This window comes from Amblyomma mixtum, chromosome 7 (genome assembly GCF_055824585.1).
Source record: "Amblyomma mixtum isolate Tamu chromosome 7, ASM5582458v1, whole genome shotgun sequence".
NCBI lineage: Eukaryota > Metazoa > Arthropoda > Arachnida > Ixodida > Ixodidae > Amblyomma > Amblyomma mixtum.
This window is the reverse complement of record NC_143018.1, coordinates 26426276-26441068: the sequence shown is the minus strand read 5'-3', so window position 1 is coordinate 26441068 and position 14793 is coordinate 26426276. Positions and strand designations below refer to the sequence as shown.

General features: G+C 48.4%; 3 protein-coding genes across 6 annotated transcripts in view; 1 reads left to right on the top strand and 2 right to left on the bottom strand.

The window, feature by feature from the left end:
* Positions 1 to 4844, bottom strand: part of LOC149335413 (CYFIP-related Rac1 interactor B) — a 34706-nt gene extending 29862 nt beyond the window's left edge. Inside the window, exon 1 of one of the 3 annotated variants that reach the window (XM_089552104.1) lies at positions 4712 to 4844. Coding sequence is in view for 1 of the 3 variants with exons in the window: in XM_089552106.1 (XP_089408232.1) it covers positions 3190 to 3287 (98 nt within the window). In the remaining 2 variants the exon portion in view is untranslated. The other 2 variants (XM_089552106.1, XM_089552105.1) reach the window with 2 other exon arrangements.
* Positions 4845 to 5291: 447 nt separating this feature from the next.
* LOC149335412 (uncharacterized) lies at positions 5292 to 10133 on the top strand. The gene is made up of 3 exons (XM_089553801.1): positions 5292 to 5313; positions 5546 to 9301; positions 10045 to 10133. The coding sequence occupies exons 1-3, from the start codon at positions 5292 to 5294 to the stop codon at positions 10131 to 10133; spliced, it is 3867 nt and encodes a 1288-aa protein (XP_089409927.1).
* Positions 10134 to 12481: 2348 nt separating this feature from the next.
* Positions 12482 to 14793, bottom strand: part of LOC149335411 (transcription factor 21-like) — a 39759-nt gene continuing 37447 nt past the window's right edge. For both annotated transcript variants that reach the window (XM_089553800.1, XM_089553798.1), the window contains exons 2-3: positions 14118 to 14534; positions 12482 to 13448 (exon numbers count right to left, since the gene is read on the bottom strand). In XM_089553800.1, the coding sequence (XP_089409926.1) occupies positions 13134 to 13448; positions 14118 to 14480 (678 nt within the window). In that variant the 5' untranslated portion in view covers positions 14481 to 14534 and the 3' untranslated portion in view covers positions 12482 to 13133. The remainder of the gene's footprint in view (positions 13449 to 14117; positions 14535 to 14793) is intronic.

The following is a 14793-nucleotide window of genomic DNA, read 5'->3' as shown; positions in this document are numbered from 1 at the left end:
GCGTTCCTAAAAACCCATTACAGGCAATACGGTACACTGCAATTCTCACAACCTTCCAAATGCCAATTTGCCTTTTGTTTCTGTAAACATAGGCAAAAGGGAACACTACAACCGTTATAGCTTTCCATGCGTCAGTTCACAGAACAATGACATCACTCATACTACTATGGTTTTTACTTTAAAATGAAACACTTCACGTGAAATGCAGTACACAGTGGAAATGGCAGTGAAAGGAGTTAGCAACATCAGCTTGGGATGTTGTAAGAAGTGCACAAAGGTGCCCATCTATCCCATGTCAAAATGCAGTTCACTAAAACAGAAACCTGGAGTAGCACGATGTACAATGGAGTTCCAGATATATTATGTATCTTTTCAATAGCCTGCATGACCACGGCAACATGCATCACAGTATGACTAACTTAAATGCTCCCCAAAAAACAACATGAAAACTATAATAGACAGCTATGGACATACGTAATGCCACCAATCGTAGAGAAAGCAATGCTATCTTCTAGCCAGAGTGCAGTGAGCTGTTAGTAAATGCTTGACAAAAACAGGTTACATGAAAAACATGCAAAGTACCGCTCCTTCAAACTGCATTGTTCCCAAGAGTAATACAGTCAGTGGCAAAAACTGCTTGGAGCACCTGGAACTATGGCGACAACGAACAGTGCCAACAACTGTGAAAACGTAAAATGGGGCACATTTACCGCACACACATCACGCCAGCAGAGCTCCTGGTGCTCAATCTAAAGCTTCCACAAGCTCCCATCACACAGCAAGCACAGAGGATACCGCGCCACAGAACAGAGTGGCATATTCGTCTGTCTCTCGAGGGAGCCTCCGGTGATTGCAGGAGCATCGGAGAGACGCCCTGACCCCAAAAACATGTGAGCACCCTGGCGTGACAGCACCCAGGAAAAAAAAAAAGAAGAAGAAGACACTGTCACACTCCCCTGCGACTCCCTCTGTTCTGCTCTGGCTCCTCTCGGAGGTCACGCGTCATTTGACGGAAGGAGAGGAACGTGCCGCGCGTCTCTCCATGTAGGGCAATCTCCCTTGCAAATGAAGCCTTGGCATTTGGCCAGAGTCAAGGCTGCTAACCTTCCGGCATGAGCGTTGGGACGACGCTGTTGTTGTGATGCATATGCGAGCTGCTAAATGCAGATGGAGCATGAGAAAGTCGTGAGCTGTAATGACAAGCACTTAGACCTTGGGGAAAACAAATTCGCTTGAATTGCTTTAACCTGTCGAGTTGGTAAAAGTAGCAACTTGTAGTGATGCAGCAGATATAACTATGCTGAAGAGTGATATGACTTGTGCTGGGGGATGTCACCGTATTGACAAAGAAACAAGAATTGCCCCGAAGACCAGGATAGTGAGTTGCTCGCCCTTGAAAGAGATATACACCAATTGGGGATGCCGACACTTTCCTTCACAATGTATGAAGACCTCAAATATTTGCAGCTGACGCGTTTCACTTCCAGTCAGTGTTTACGCGTAGTTGCTATAAGCAATTACAGCCAACCTGGTGTGAATGGGAACACACAACTATAGACAGCCAGCACATTACGGACAATACACACCTGCAGAGAAACATTTCGGCTATGTCTCTCAACTGGATATCAAAACTGCCAGCACCGGGTCCGCACCATGTCACTCACACATCACAAAAAACCAAGGGGGCGGATAACATCTCCGTCACCCACTTTGGGTGGATGACTAGGCACAAACACAAGCACTAGTTGCTCAGGCTTGCAACTCGGAATACAGCCCAGGGAACACGTGAAGGTGATATCAGCCGTGATTCAGCAGACGGGATCAAGCGTGGTTCCTACTTAACGAATCACTCCGCGCACACGGAAACCACAACCACTCACACAGACGGCGCGCGCACACACGGGAGTTTCAGCGGAGTGCTAAACTTGGGCACGTGTGAAGCGGTTTCGCCCCAGATGGAAGCCGAGTCTCGGGGGAGCGCGACTAAAGCGAACGAACAGAAAGAGGCAGTCGGCGGTTTCTTCCAAGATCGCCGCGCCGAGCGCTCGCCGCAGCCACACACGAACGCACAAAGGGACACGTAAAAATTAACACAGGCATAAAAGGCATATCCCTTCCTGCTATTTGTGCTCCCCGGAAGCCAGTGGCAAGGCGCCAGTTTAGAGCCCGCGATGTCGTTCACCTCAACTCGCAAAAAGAAAGACAGAAGACGAAGAAAAAGCCGCAGTAGCTACAGCAGCAGCAGCAGCGCGGGTGGCTTTCGCCTGCGGCCACCGCTTTTTGCAGGTTGTTCGGCGTTTGTGCCTACTGATACAAGGTCGCGCGATTTCGGTCCGGATAAAACATGGGCGTTGGTACCTACCGAGGCTAGGAAAAAAGGACAAAATGGAAAGGAAAAACCTTAGCAGCCGAGAGGCAATTTGGGGCAGAGTCAGACGCCACAATCTCGTAGCACATGTGTCCTTTTAGATTTCGAGCCGATTTCACGGCGTCGAACTGGTGACAGCGAAGTGTGTCCGCCAGTGGCGAGGTTTCGAATTCAGTTTTCCTTTTCTTGTCCAGATTAAAGCACCTTATCTGGTTCCCCTAGACGCGTGCCTCGATCGTGCTGGTGACTCGGCTATACATACACTGACTTCACCACCGAGGAAGGCGTCATAACGAAACTGATACGACACGCTTCTCGAGTATCGGGTAAAAAAAACACGCAAACTCGCAAAGGAACGCTATATAAAGGTTGAACGGCGACGGAAACGCGTTTGGAAACCCGACGCCCCTTCCAGGCTCCGGCAAATGCAGTCGCTGCAAAAGGAAGACCCAAATAAAGCTTGCGAAACATCCAAACACGCTTACGTTCCCGCTCGGTATCTTCGCAGGCGAAACCACCGGAGTGCACCAACTCGTCGAATGAAGCGACGGTCCTCACACAGCCGAAGCGACGATGAACGACGAGGCAGGATTACGGGTCACAAACGCTGACACGGACCGTGAATGCGTGCATAGGCAACGGGATCACCACACCACCGCGCGCTCGGGTCACTCCCTTGCACGAGATGCAACACCGCATCGGAGATCTGGCTCTACACACGAGCGGTGTAGGCCCTCGCAGTCGTCGTCGTCGTTGGGGCATGCAAGGATGAGGCGAGAGCAAGAGGCGCGCGCGTGCGGAGCGAAAAAATAGCGACTCACCGCACGCCAGACCAGGTGTGACCAAACAGGCTCGGAGCAGGCGGACGAGTTGATGACGAAAACAAACCGCGCGCACAATGGGAAGATGAGGGAAGCATGAAGTGGCGGCGCGGTGACGAGAGAAAAAAAGAGCAGAGCTGGGCGCGCAGTGACCGAGTTTCTTTCAGGAGTTACGCGCACGCTCTTTTTTTCGCAGTCGTTACGTATGTCGTATACGTCCGGGATGGTGTAGATGAAAAAAAGAGAAAAAAGAGGGCCAGGTCTGGCCGAAAAAGAGAGAGAGACACAAAGACCAGCGGTCTCTCGCCCTCAGAACAAAGCCGAGGCACGGAGCATGGTGCGTGTGTGTGTAAATGAGTGAAGTAAGAGGCATGCAACTTCGCCGTCGCCTCTCGGACGGGCCTGGGACTAGCTGGCCGCCGCCGCCGGTCTACTTCGACCGGAAACACCTGCTGCTTGCAGAGGAGAGCGCGAGCACGAGGCGGGCAAAAATAAACAAGTAGAAAAAAAAAAGGAAAACTAAAGGATCGACGCCACTCCAAGACGGCCGGCTGCTGAGAGGAAAACAGCCGGAAAGCGCTGCGGTCCGACTGACTAGTTTCCCGCAGAGTCGTTTATCGAAGACTGCTGAAGGAGAGACGGAAAAGATCCAGAGCCAGTTACGTGAGTGGAATATAGACTTGGACAGAGAAAGACGGGGAAGAGAGATTGGGGGGGGGGGGGGGGGGGGTGAGTAAAGAAAAAAAAAAGTTGTTTGGGAATGTCGTGCAACGGGGCATTTCGCTCAGCGCGCGCGACCCTGACGAGCCGACGGACGCTGGCTGGCCGACTGGCCAGGCGGTCTCCCCCACTGGCCGACTGAGATATCGCGAAAAATAAACACGCATGGAAAATCCCCCCCCTCCCCCCCCCCCCCCCCTCTTCCTTCCAACGTCGATGTATTTCCCACAACCAACACCACTACAGCACTGTTTGGAGCAATCGAAAATTAAAAAAAAAGATCGCTGCTTTGAATGCCCGCCAGAACATCGAAACACGCACGATGTGCCTCTCGTCGAACCTGCGCGGAGAGATCGCAACGGGCTATGATTATTTACAAAACGCCGCCCTCCAACCTGCCAAATCGGTTAAATAGCACGGGAACACCGGCGCGGGGAAGTGTTTTTCTTGGCTGGCTCTAAAGTGCAACACAGTCGGGAGAAACCCGGCTTGTTTGGTCCTCATTCAGAGACGAGCGCTGTTTGGTTTTGGATAATATATAGGTCGGGGATCTGCTTTCTTTTTATCCACAACGGACGTTCTCAAGGGCCCTATATGGCTAGCGAAGCGTTCCGGACATTCGAAGCGGCACTCAGAGCCATCCGGTAGCACGAGGAAGTCTACGGAAGAGTTGATATGAAGAGAAAAATAAAAGTCCCTGTCAAATCGGAAAGCACGCACGGACACATCTCGGCGCTGAACGAATTGCGCGCGCTGCTTTTCACGCTCGTGGTTGAGGTATGGACGTAAGGGGTGTACTTACAATTCGTAGCAGGCTCTCCCTGTGACTTGTGAGGGCTTGAGCAATCGTTGCGCGACTAGAAGGAAACCGGGCGAACATTATCAACGACGGCTCGAGAAGCTCCGCCGACACCCACCGACCGCTGCCATTGGGGAGGAAGTGTAGCACCGCCGTCGAAGCCAGTTTCCGGTTTTAGGGGGCGGACACGGCAAAGACGCAGTTGCGTATGAAATAATCTTTCCATTTTAAAGCCGCATCAAAACGCGCGTAAAACATAACTCTCTATATTATGTTACCGTACTAATAAATTTTATTGTATAGTTATGAAGTTTTTTTTCTGCCCATACCGCGTTTTGATTTTGAAGCAGACGACTACTACTGCCAACTGTTTTCTTTGAATTTGTTGGACTCACGTCGCTCTTCTGTTGAGGAATAATTTTCACAGCATCAGTGTTACTACGCAATATCAATATATATGATTTAAACGATGAAAGAAGTGGGGTTTTTATAATACACTTTTCAACACTGCTTACGCAGTCTCAGCTTAACCATCCAAGCATTTATCGAACCTTCGTTAACACTTGTCGCTCTGTTCTAGGTCATGGAGCAGATCACAAAGATAGGTGAGTCGTTCATTTAAATAGAATACTAAGTCATTTGCAACCCTGATTTGTTAGCAGTGTTGGATTACCGCACTCTTCACGCTGTAAATATTGTATTTATGCAGCCAACATACAGGTAATTGGTCGTGTTATCACATAGCGTTAGTTAAAAAACTGATCAGCGATAATTTTCGCTTCACATTGAGCAGTACGATGTGGTTGGGATAACACACATGAACTTTTGAAAACGCAGGAGCTGAAATGGCTGGCGTCAGCGGAGAACCAGAAACCGAAACTGAACAAACTGAGCAAGCCGGCGCACAGGAGTGTGGCGCTTCTTTTGAACCGAGAAATGGCGGCGACGACGCCGACGCCGAGCCAGCGGAGCGTCAAGGCCAGCGACGCGCCGGCGCCCCAAACGCCTTGTCGCTTGTCCTAGCCGAGCGTTCAATTGAAGAAGCCAATTGCACTTCGTTGCCCTTTCGTTTGGGTGCTACGTTCTTCGTCTCTTCATGCGAGCGTGCGACAAAGCGGAGGGCAGAGACGGCGTTCTTAACGGACAACGCTTCTACGAACTTCCCGTCTGCTGGTCTGGCGGTTAGGGCACAACAGAAGACTGCGACCAACGACACCTCAGCCGTGGTGACGGAGCGGTCGTCGGGTGATTCACTCTCCCGCTACCACGCAGCTGAAGGAGGGAAGCTTGTCTTTCATTACGAGAACCCCGGCACATCATTCACCGCTGATCTATTGACTCAGGCAGCGAGTAGGCGCGGTTTGCTAAGCCATGAAAGAGTTTTCGAAGTTGACGAAGGCCACGGTTTGCTGCTGAAGAAACTGGCCAATGAACTGCTTCCTGTGCTGCCTTGTGAAAGAGCAGAACGAGAGACAGATGCTGGGATCTCGCTTTCAACTCAAAACAGCAGTCTTCGTGCCCACATTCCGGGGCCAAGACAAGAGGTCAATGAACCGAAAGAAAACCCATGCTTTGAAACTGTGAATGTTGAGAACGAGACGGACGCCCACGCTGAAACTCAGGAAGGGGTTTTGCAATGCTGGGCCCTTCCTTTAAACGCTGAATCAGACGTTACTGTGGCCACTGACACGCCAGTTTTATCGCAAGACAGTGGATCAACAATACTGTCCCAAGTTTCATACCCAGGTGGAGGAGGGTACTTACAAGTCTGCAGAGTGGTTTCACTGAAACCTGGACTGACGAACGAAAGCATTAAGAGACCTCATGACTCTGGAGACATGGTTGCAGTGATCAAAAGAACTCGCACCATGGTCACAGACGAGGTGTTAGTCATCGACGGCGTTCCAGTAGGAGCGTTCAGGAACGGAGAAGGCACTGTCAGCTTCTACTACAGCTTAATGCGCGATGCCTGCACCGATGCTGCATACGGGGTAAAGCGTGGAGCCGAGGAAGGGCTACCCGTGATAGACGTCAGTGCTCACTTGGCTCGTGGCATGGTATTCTCCGTGAGCAACGGACTGGTGTCCATAGGATGGACTAGGTCTGCTAACAGGGACGAAACAATCCCTATCTGTTACACGAAGCGACAGTATGTCGACCCTACCGACTGGCGCCAACAGACCCGAGCTATCGAAGCAGCGCCGATGAACAATGCGGCAGAATGCCGGGAACTTTCACTTTGTCAACCGGCCGTGTTTCCAGGACCTCTTTCAGACCACGGATATTGTAAGAAAGGCATCACGTTCAACAATCCGGCTAACAGCCAATACACTTCAGTCACTCCATTGTTGCTCGGAATGAAGACACTGTTGGCGGCATGCGGGGAGCAATATAGACCACGTGGCCTTTCCGAATGCTTGTCGCAAGAATCCCTGGACGATGAGTTAGCAGCAAAGGCAAGTCGTCGAGCCGAAGAACCAACGACGTGCCCCGATGTTCAGGCAGAAAGCTACACTTTCGAAGCACGAAGTTGGACTCCAATGAAGTCCTCTCAAGCACTTTCCAGTGAAGAACTGAACTGTACCAGAGTACTTCCGATAAGCTACAAAGCATTCGCGGAAAATCCGAGTTCCGCCGTCAACGAGGATACCTGCATGCCTTCTAGTCATGCCAGGACTGAGCACACTGACTCGAGCAACTTGGAAGTACAAGATGGCAGTACTGATGCTGAGTCGAGAAGCATCACCAAGAAATACGCAACGATCTACTCCTTTCCACGGCTTTCGTTCTCAGGAATCGGTTCAGATGGTCCCAGTTGGCAGCAGTACGCAGAATCGGCTGGTTCCAGTGGTGGCTACAATGACCCCTCACTCGCACTGTCCTCACCGTGGTTTGAGACATACACAGGATTTCCTGCTGTCCACGCAGATCGACACGAAGCTTGTGATGGGCTGGTCAGTTCTTGCGGCGGGCTCCCTAATGTTGGACAGGAAATTAGGGACACCAGTCTGGAAAAAGAAGCACCCATTGGCCCAGAGGACACGGATATGGACGAATCGTCAAGGTCGCCGACCTTCAAGACCCAATGTAGCGACGACAGTTTTGAAGTGCCTTGCATTCAGCGCCCGGCCAGTCAGGTCGAAGACCAAGACGCTAGCTTCTACGATGAAAACACAGCCCCCGGGTCTAGCTTGCACCAGGAGAAGTTTCCTTACCAGATTTCCTCACGAAGCATTCATAGCGACGACGACAAAGAAAATTACAATAAGACCTCACTCTCGAACTCGCATGCAGAGGTAGGTCGCCGTCAAATCAAGCTGAGGACTCCGAATGACTCCTCCACAGCAGCTTTGGGTCCGAGTGGCATGGTACAGCGCGCCAGACTTCTGGGCTACAGGTCTTTATCAAGCATTAAACGTTACGATAGTGAAGAAGACGATGACTACTCTGAAGACAAGTCCTGCACCCTGTACTCTACGAGTGACGAAGAATACTCGTACATCACGGATTCGGATGACTTCGATGATAAGGAACCGCTATCGTCCTGCTATTCTGATTCGGATGGTTCAGAGTCTGGAAACAGTGCCTCAGCTGTAGATCTTCCGCTCAGTAATGTTGCTAAGAACCCAGAAGAAGAGGCAACGCACCCAAAGGAAAGAGAGTTAGATGAAGACACCGAATTGTTCAGCTCAGAGAGCTCTGCGTCGACTTCACCCAGAAAGAGGAAATGGGGTTCGGTCTCAAGTGATCCTTCGGAGTCACCAATAGCAGTGAAGGTCATGCGACGGTACCCTGTCCCGGGTCCTGACGACGCGACTGTTTTCGAACCCGGAGATCCGGAACGCCCTAATCAGCGTGCAGAATGTGCGTTGAACGAGCTGGGGTTTACACAGAGCTCGGAGTCGGAAGTCTGTAACTGGGAGAGTGCGCACAAATATTCATGCAGCGGAGCTGATCAGAAAAGCTGGGAGTCGTTTCATTACTTCCGGAATAATACCCCAAGCGCAGCCACTCCTTTCAGCAAGAGGACTTCGGGCGACGCAGAGAGACATGACGTTAGCGAAAGCTTCGCTGGTTGTCCCGGAAGAGACAAAAGGAGTCCTGACTCAGGAGCCTACACAAAACCAACGGGTCCTGGTGCTTTGGACAGGGAACCTGTCAGCCTGGTGGATTATGAAGAACTGACATCGGAGGACTATTGCGAGAGCAGTCCGTCTCAGCAGCAGTCTTACGAAGAGCCAGAACAATGTCTCCCAGAAGACTGCGAACAGTTGACGGCATCAGCAGAGGGCGAACAGATTGGGAAGGGGACTTACAAGAAGGTGATGGAGGTCTACTTCGACGAGGACTCCAAGCGATTCGTGGTGGTACCGACGTCGAACGAGTGTCTCGTCAAGGATGAAGCGACAAAAGAAAAGACCCTGGTAGGAGCCGCAGACAAGAAAGAAGCTTCCGCCAGCAGTGACCCTGCCCCGCCGGTTGAGCTGTGCAAGATACGAGCCCTGAACGAGAAAGTGTCTCCAGACAGAAGTGCTGCTGTCGCCGTGGATTCGTCTGAAGACACGATGTACCCAGAGGACGGCCATTGCGGAGGTGAAAACTGGCATGGAGACTGAGCTCTAACCGCTGCCATGAGCTTAATATGTGCCCCTCGGGAGAGGCATTGTTTTAGACTGAGCTGCTCGTCTCATTCTAGCTCCAGCTCGGACGTCAGTGTAACTAACTAACTAACTAACTAACTAACTAACTAACTAACTAACTAACTAACTAACTAACTAACTAACTAACTAACTAACTAACTAACTAACTAACTAACTAACTAACTAACTAACTAACTAACTAACTAACTAACTAACTAACTAACTAACTAACTAACTAACTAACTAACCGACTGACTGATTAAACAACTAATTAAATTGACTGATTAATTCATCAATAATTTAATCAACTAACTAACTATCCAATTGATCAACCACCTACTTAACAGTATTTAAATAAATATACTTGATAGTTAATTATTAAACTTCTGAAACTAATTAGTTATAACCTTTTCGAGACGAAAAATAACTGATTAAGCGGCTATCGACCTAGAAGTAGGAGAGCACGTTCTAGGGCGAGTCAGTCGCTCATTATCCCACATGTGTAACTGCGCAAACAAAAACAAGGACGTGAAGGGTGCACAAGTGCGCTTGTTGTATGGCCTTGACGTCCTTGTTCATGTTTTGCACATCTGACCGAAAGGTACGTTAAGTGTAACAAAGGAAGGCTAACCAGTAAATTGACTAAATCATGAAATCAAATGAAGAAAATCTTATTTCTTGTTGTTGTCCTTACAGTTCCAAGAAAGATGCGCCGGATCGGGCTCCCCAAGCGCTACAAGGGCCCTGCCTTGCACCCAAAATGGAAGGCTGATGCTGACAACTAACGCGAGCCTGAATTCTATTCTTCGTTACTTTCTCGACACATTTCGTTGAGTCAACGTTATGTAACATGTTTCAGTTGGAAGAGCACGTGAAAGTTCTTCCCTTTGTTTGAATGCAGCTGCTTCATGTTCCATGTTCTTCTTTGATGAGCACATTAAAGTTGTGCCCTTTTTGTTTTCACGTATAAGCCCTAAAGTATTTTGCGCACATATTCGTTAGTATCCAACGTTTCTTGCAATAAAACTACGTTCAACATTACCTTGCCTCATGTGTCATTCTTTAAAGTCAAAATTGCTACGACGTCGGTGCAACACGATGAGGAACTGATATTGTTAGCTGTAACGGAAAACTGTGTTTTCTGCTCACGCGTTGACAAGTTTTGTTGACGAGTTTATGAGCCGTGTTTATAAACTAAAGATGGACCAAACAGTCGCTTAAGACAAGATCTTTTGTCAGACACTTTGTGGGCATTAAACATCACAGGGACACCTAATTACATTATATGCTGGCAATGCGATATCATTAGAAGCTGTTGATGCTTTAGCCGGAAGTGATGGCACTTCCGGTCTGGTGACGTCACTTCAATCCAGTCAATCAGCGAATTTTAGGACTGACGACACATTTTTTTTCCCCCGATGACGCTTCTAGTGCCATTGCAGCGTCTGGTATTAGAGAGCAAACTGCTTTACCTCAGTACACCATTGCGTGAGGTGAAGCAGTCTAACTATCCAAGGAGTGCTTGGCGGTCTGGGGAGGCTAGTTTAATAATAAAATTCAATGAAGCACGAGGTGAGATAAATAGTCAGATATTTATTGCACTTGTTCAATGCAGGCACTGAAATAAATATGTTTCGTAAGTGCATGGTATATGTTCCAAAATAGTTTTTATGGGTGACACTAACACTCGAAAATCGTAACAGCAGTCATAGGATAAGTCTCTCAATAACGATTTACCGATCATGCACATTCAGTGAGTGGTCACACACTCTGTTTATGTAGCATGGTGTTGTGAGGAATAGCACAATAAATATTAGACCAGCAAGCTACATATGAAGATGATGCAGCTCAAAACACAACCTCTCGAGATAATGGTTTGTCTGTGCTGTTTTCCGGTGGTGTAAAGTTGATCGCGTCCGCTGAGATATACGAACAGTTTATAGTAACTGACGGCCTAGAACCCGCTGTTACACAAACAGTAATAAGGAAAGCTAAATATGGACGGTTCTTTTTTCGGCTTTTTTTTTTTCATTTATAAATAGGAATGGAAAACAGGGATACTCATAGATAAAAAGATTGCACTTTTATGCCAGCCTTTTCTATACTTAGTCTCTCGGGCGCTATGTCTGAATCTACAGCACAATCTTTCAAGGCAGCAACTCACACTAAATTGCTGTCATCCTCTCAGAATAACCGATTAAGGCACATTTGTAATGCAGAGTCAAATGTTGAGAACTTTGTGCCCCTTGCGGCTTCTTCAGCCGTCAATCAGGTTAGGCTTAGTTAGGCAGTACTAACGACGAAACAGAGCGACTAATTCTTTCCTGAAGTGGTCCGGTAACTATTCTTTGTTCCAGGGCTTTGCTACGGCCGACAAACTGTTTTGGAGGTTTTGCTTTTCTGCTGTATTGAAAATATACAAATATAGTGAGCCACGAGCTCCAGACGGTAAAATAAACTGACGCATATTCTGAACTGCAAGGCAGTGTCGTGTGTATTCGGATAGTGTTAGCATTGGGCCATATACTTTAGTACCAGGCGACGTCGAAATTGGAGATCTACAAGATCCAATAGCGTATCACTGTTCGCCTGAAAAGAAGCACTTCCACATCAAAGAATGTTTGCTACGCAGTGAAAAGAACAAAGTCTTACCTCGACGCTAATCAAAGGTAAAAAAATAAATACTACGTAAATTCTCAGGGCCATATTTTCCAACGTTTGACGTCATATCCCTCTATCCTGCAGAAAACATACGGTCAGGCCATGGTGTGGCCGTGCGATCCTAAGAATGCGCTTAGATCAAGAGTCACTTCTCTGACAGACAATTACTTCCACATGCTGATGAAGCTGTGCATAGCTTTTCAGTATTCGAAGTAACAATTTTTGGAAGGCGCACTATTAAAGCCTGTCGGCATCAAAAACTTTTAGGCATTTTTTTGCGTCATTTTTGTTTTCCGTATTTCAGGTATAGCTTTTGAAGCCCGATCTAAATATCTCAGAACTCTTTCTGTGTATTTCTCGGCCAGACGTAGTCCTAACAAGTGGTCGATGACCATTAACTAAGCTCACAGGTCAATCATGCACCGTTAGTCTGAAATGCTAAAAAAAAATTGTACCGATTTCTATACTGCCTTATGTCAGCAGAACTTGGATGTGAAGAAAACCGGAAACGTGTTTGAGTACGAAAGCACAGTAATGTAGATCTCTGAATGTAGGTCTACAGTAATGTTGTAAAGTAGCATCGGTGTCGAACTCGGAACAATACGCGAATCAAATCGAATCGCTGTTAATCGGTTTCGTAATTGGCAACTCACAAAGGATACCCTGGGATGCCTGGACGGTCTTGTATCGTCTCTAAGACTCTTCATAACATTCGGCAAAAAATGTGCCTCAGAAATTTTTTATGAGCGATTTAAAATAACCCGATATGCTGAAAATTATTATGTTGTCGACATCCACGACAGTTAGGAACAATATGTCGATCATGAAAGTCAGGGTCAAAAACATTGAAGTTGAAAACAGCGGTTGCGATTAAAGAAGAGATTTGTGAGCAAAGCCTTCTTCTGCAGGTTTTAACCAGGCTTTTTTTACTAAACCAGTCTTTACGCAATCCTTCTATTCAACTTGAACGTCTTTGACCTCAGACTTTCTGGTTGGAGTCTACCTATGGAAATCTAACACCCATCCGGACGTGGCTGTGTATTGCCATCCAGACGAGGTTTCCTCATGCATGCCATTGATCTCATCATGTTTCACGATTGACACAACACCGAACGCAGAGTGGCTTAGGAGGAACACATCGGCCGGTGGTTGGCCACTGACAAAAACCGGCTGCCGTGGGACGGGTGCGAAGGCCCCGAGGAACTGCTCAAGTAGTCCAGGAACGAGTCGAAGCCATCGTCCGTGGTTGGCGGGAAACGATGACCGCCTTGACAAGAAGGCTGTTGCTGATGCTGATGATGCTGCGGCTTCATCGATCGGTGTGAGGTCACAGACTCGTCACCGTCGAACACTCGGCAGGAGGCGACGTGCCGCACCTTGTTCTCAGCCTCCTCTCCCGCAGGACTGGGCAGGCGTTGATGGAACGAGAACGGCCAGGTCTGAAACGACAGCCCGCATAGTGTGTCTGTTTTGAAAGGCTCGCTTTTTTGCTTCCCTAAAGCTGTCCCTAAACGTACTAGCAAAAATTCACTATAAACTTGCGGTGCATGTCATCTTCTATTAGACTGATGGCAAGGTCGGGAATGCCCTGGACAGAATTACTTTTGCATTAAAAAGAAAAAATACTGACCACCTCTAAGGCATGATCGGCTGGCGATCTAAATGATTAGTATTACAGGGTGGCCGGGAGCTGCAATATAAAGGAAAATATAGGATTAGCATAAACATACAGTACAGAAATACTCGGTAAGTTTATTAAGACCTACACACGTCTCAATAAAAATGTAAATCAGTCTATATGTGTTAGAAATGAAGGTCCCGTAGTAGCTCATCACCGACGCTATCTTTTTTCATGCCAACCTGGTTAACGTTCCTCTGTGTCGAGGGTACATCGGACATCACTGTGCTAAGTGTTGGTTTAATTAATACTAAGCATTAACGCTGATTGCACCGAAAGTGTAATCGGAATGCCTCGAAGATAATGCATAAGCAACTTGGTCGATCATCCTTCGATGGCACAGAGTACGATGAAACCGAGTTCGATCAAACGATGTTCGACCACGATTCCGAAACTGTTCTAGAACTGTTTATAGCTACGTGGAACTCACCAGCGCCAGGGGGTGTAGACACCGCGGAGGACTGCAGGCCTCTTCAGAAGGCCCTCCCGGAGACGACGCCTGGTCGTCGTCGGCCAGTAGCACCCTCCTCAGGTGGGCAATGTAGCCGGCAGCGAGTCTCAATGTGTCCAGCTTGGACAGCTTGGTGTCCTCGGGCACCCAGGGCAGGGACGTCTTGAGCCTTGAGAAGGCCCGACTGAGGACTCGCATCCGGGCTCGCTCGCGGGCGTTGGCCGCGTTCCTTTGAAGGGGCCGGGGTTTGAGTCTTGTGCCCGAGTCGGTGTCCGAACCGGGGATCCGGCGCCGAGCTATGGAAGACGAGGCGTCGTGGGGAAGACGGCGTCTTCGCGCCATCACCGAACGTCGGAGATGATGGCCCGGAGGTAAGACGCACACGTTTGGGAGAACCTGGGCGATAATGGGTGAAGCTTAGCAGCGAATAATTTTTGTATCAGGCTCAAGACATCACAAAGTACGTTGAAATAAAAGAAAAATGTCCAAGGAGCGATCGCTTAATGTGACACGAATTTCAACGTCACCTGCAAAGGAGGTCTTGTTTAGTGAGGAAGTCATTGGGCTTACGCATGTGTATGAGGTTTAATGTCTCGCTGCTAACCTTACATTATGTGTTCATAGGGTAAACTACCCATTAATCAATAGTGCATGC